General features: G+C 41.1%; 1 protein-coding gene across 1 annotated transcript in view; it reads left to right on the top strand.

The window, feature by feature from the left end:
• Positions 1-570: 570 nt before the first annotated feature.
• nlrc3 (NLR family, CARD domain containing 3) overlaps positions 571-3822 on the top strand; it is a 19970-nt gene continuing 16718 nt past the window's right edge. The window contains exons 1-2 of the mRNA XM_085360613.1: positions 571-634; positions 2831-2986. Coding sequence (XP_085216739.1) covers positions 2875-2986 — 112 coding nt within the window. The 5' untranslated portion in view covers positions 571-634; positions 2831-2874. The remainder of the gene's footprint in view (positions 635-2830; positions 2987-3822) is intronic.

Raw genomic sequence — 3822 nt, 5'->3', positions numbered from 1 at the left:
GCCTGAAATAACATGAATTAATATAATCTTGATTGCAGATGTTCCTACACTTATGTATGAACACAGCAGGTGCTGTTAATTACTCATATTTACAGCATGTTTACTGTTTATCACCTTGCTCTATTACTGCCTGACATGTTAGCGACCTGAAGCTCTTTGTACTTCCTCCTATTGACCCTTGATATGTCGTGTCAGCCCTCTGCCTGTGGTTTGACAGCATCTGCACAGTCGATGAAGAGACGAGGCCTACAGTGCGGTTTTCAGGTTTTGGAGAGCGTGACTTCGTCTGCACACACAGGAAGCAGTTACTTTTTCTCTCTCTCTTATTGTCACTGTTCAACCTGCCAACCACAGTGCAAAAATGCAGATGAGGCACGACACCGGAAAGGAGGTGCAGCACGAAGCGAATCTCCAGCAGCAGACTTTAGACCTACTTCAGCCGCTGTGTTTGAGGCTCACTTCACTCGCCTGCCAACTCAAAGTTGTATTATAATCTTTAAAGATCCGTCAAATTTGCACTTCTACTCTTCAGATATGTGTTTTCTGTGATAATCATGTGGCTACTTTATGAGACCGCGGTAAAGGAAGCATCTTTCATCCTTTGAAACGTTCAGACAACCTCCTCTAACCCATGGTGAGTCACTCGAGTTTTCCTACTTTTTTTGCTACAGAGCGTCTGACTTCATGCCTTCAGCAGCTTAAAGAGTCGTAAACGTTACTTTTCCATCATGGCTTTGAGTCAGCATCAGCTCCTGCTAGTGAAAATAAAGTATGCATAATCTTAACAGGCTTTCACTTACTTTTACTATAAAATATGATACATTTCCAGCAAACTCATATTCCTGGGTTTTAATTCTTGCTGTGTAATGCTGGCATTCTTGAATCAGCACATTGTGCTACTGTAATGTGTGTTTTTGCTGCTGCTACCAAATACTGTAGTTTGGAAGATTTCATGCTGTGAGTCTCCTAATGATCTTTACTGACTTATCTGTGCTGGATGGCCTTTTAACAGTGACGTGTACTTTATTTTGTATACGACATAGTTCCGAAATATCACATGTAGGACCTTCTTATGAGGCTGCTAAGGATATAAATTTTACTCTGGCTACTAAAACTGTGTCTTCCTTTTAGAGACATGATGCAATGAGCAACAAACCACACAGGAAAACATTTGCAGTTTCCCGTTTTCTCGGCACAACCTCAAACAAAACTTGAATTTTTGTTTGCACTACTTTCACTCCGCTTTAGTAAAATCGCAGCGGAAACAAGAAGAAGCTCCTTTCACACTTTTCATGTTCATGCAACAAACTGTCAGCTTAATAATGTTTAATAAACTGCGCACAGTGCAGGGAGAAGATATTTACTTTTATCAAACAAGGCAAGGTAGATATGGGTACTTCTTTCCTTTAACAAAAGAAACGGCTGTTTAAAAGCATTTTGTATTTACTTGGGTTATCGTTGTCTATTATTTAGATTTCTTTCCTGATCTGAGGCCATTTAAGTGTAACATGCAAAAAAACTAAGAATACAGGAAGGGGGCAGATACTTTTTCATGTGTATAGTTTACATATTTGCCTGTTTAATAGTATGTTTGTCTTCTGCAAAGTGCAGGATGTGCACCAAGCACAACATGACCGTAAATCTGGTTATTTGAAAGGCTGTGCACACTCATGGTTAAACCAGTGGGTGTTTCCAGAGGACTAAACTTGAAAGACCTGGGCACATTGTGCTCATTTCATTTGTCATTAATTTATAAAATCTTCTTGGTTGTTGAAGTTTGGGGATAATATGTAACTCCCCAGCAAAGCTGCATCAACTTAAGAGGCAAACACTGCACAGGATCACCGACAATGTCTAGTAAAGGGATAATAGATTCTTAGTCCATGTTGTCGTGTCAAAAATAGATACAAAGACCACTGGAAAAATAGCTTATTGAAATACAGTTTCAATAAGATATAGACAAAACCGACAACGAGCACCCCCGGGGGATAAACAGACTTTAATATAATCGAGCAGCACCAGCGACTTGGGTCCTTGGGGGGCGGGCAACCTGAATTTATTGAGAAGGGTCTTTCAAGATAACTTAATCAGTAAGTTCCACTCCGTTGTCTATCCTGGCAAAAGAAAAAGATCAAAAAGTCTGATTCTTCTGGTTCTCTACCTATTCCTCATCTCTCATGTAGATCCATTGCTCATAACTCTCCTACAGGGCCCTGCAAACTTGTGTATCCCAAGCCAGTTAGCACATCCTTCTGCCCTGAGAAAGGCCTTAAGGGGGTGCAGGTGGTGTTTGTCTCCTGCTGTGTTCAGAGTCACAAAATCTGCATGTGGTGAAGTCTTCATACAATATCAACACAAACAACAACAAACAAAGTGTTCAACTTGTGCTTGTGTTCTCATAAGCTCTCATAAGCATGTGTTACTGAGGTGAATGCAGGTGTACCTTTTTAATAAACACACTGATTAATTGGAGGTGATTAAGTAAATAATAATGATGCTCTGCACACATATTTCTAAAGGAACTGGTCAAAATGATAATGATGATGCTTTAGACTTTGAGTTAAAGGCGAAAATTCATCGTTAACAATGTGCAAAAAGTTTTTATTAAACTCTAATTAGCAGTTTAATTTCTCACTTTTATTATAAATATGTATTAGGGTTAATAGTAGCAGTATTATACAGCAAACTCTTCTTCAGAGCTTCAGCAGGATGACTGAAGGCGAAACTTGTTTGATTGGCTTAACCCCCATTGATCACAGCCCATAATGTTCGGTTGCATGCAGTAAGTAATGTGTGTGTGTGTGTGTGTGTTTGTGTGTGTGTCACATAGATAAAAGCAGGAGCATCAGCGGTAGACATATATCAGAGTTTCTCATGGAGAAGACACATTACGATTCTATCCTGGACCGAAGCAAACGCATTACGTGGCAGGACGACTGCTATGTGGATCTTCAGTCTACGACCTCATCGCAAGCAGAAACGGAGGGTAAGAGTCGAAGCCACTGTGTCTGTAATGGTTTATTTAGCCTTTCAAAATAAGTCATCATCAGTGGAACTAAAGTGTACAAATACTGGCATCTACATACATACAGGTTTATTTATATATATATATGAATAATGGAGATCTTTCAGGGTCAGACTGAGGTCTCCAGTCCTCAGTGGCTCTTCATTCATCTCTGTGCGACCTCTATAATCCTGTCCCTGTTCTTCTATGTATATATATTGTTACGACCCATCTAGGGCCAGGCCATAACATGAGCGAGGCACTCGCTTCCCCCCCAAGAACCCAGCAGTCACACGAAACAAATCCGTTAGATGTGAGGTGATTTATTTACAATGTGAATAAAGAGAACCAAAACGGGAGTGTCAATTCTTCAGGGTGAGCCAAGGCCAAAACAATAAACAAAACAAACCTACACAAATCCCGCACCCCTGACCTTACCAAAACAAAGTCAAAAATAAAGACAGAGTCTAACCTCCTTAACTAACTCAAAACAGGACAAAACGGGTGATCAAAAGAAACGGCAGCTCACCCCTACCCACTCCACTTCCACAACTTTCAAGCGTATACTGCAGCCAGCGGCTACCACAGGACTGCTGCTGGGTGATGAGGAGAAACGCGAGGACCTCTCCCGCTGTAGCACTCCAGCCTCCTTTTAATGGGCGGGTCCTCCAGCTGGATCCAATCACGCCGGGGCAGTATATCCACGCACCAATCGGAACAGGGGCCTGGCACAGCTAAATTAACATAGAAAAAACACAACACCTGCACAACACCTGCACAAACAAACACATGGACATACAAGTTCGTAACAATATATA

This window comes from Diplotaxodon limnothrissa, linkage group LG8 (assembly GCF_057381915.1).
Source record: "Diplotaxodon limnothrissa isolate DT_005_m linkage group LG8, D_limnothrissa_male_GT1.1, whole genome shotgun sequence".
NCBI classification, from domain to species: domain Eukaryota; kingdom Metazoa; phylum Chordata; class Actinopteri; order Cichliformes; family Cichlidae; genus Diplotaxodon; species Diplotaxodon limnothrissa.
This window is presented reverse-complemented; position numbering and strand designations above follow the sequence as displayed.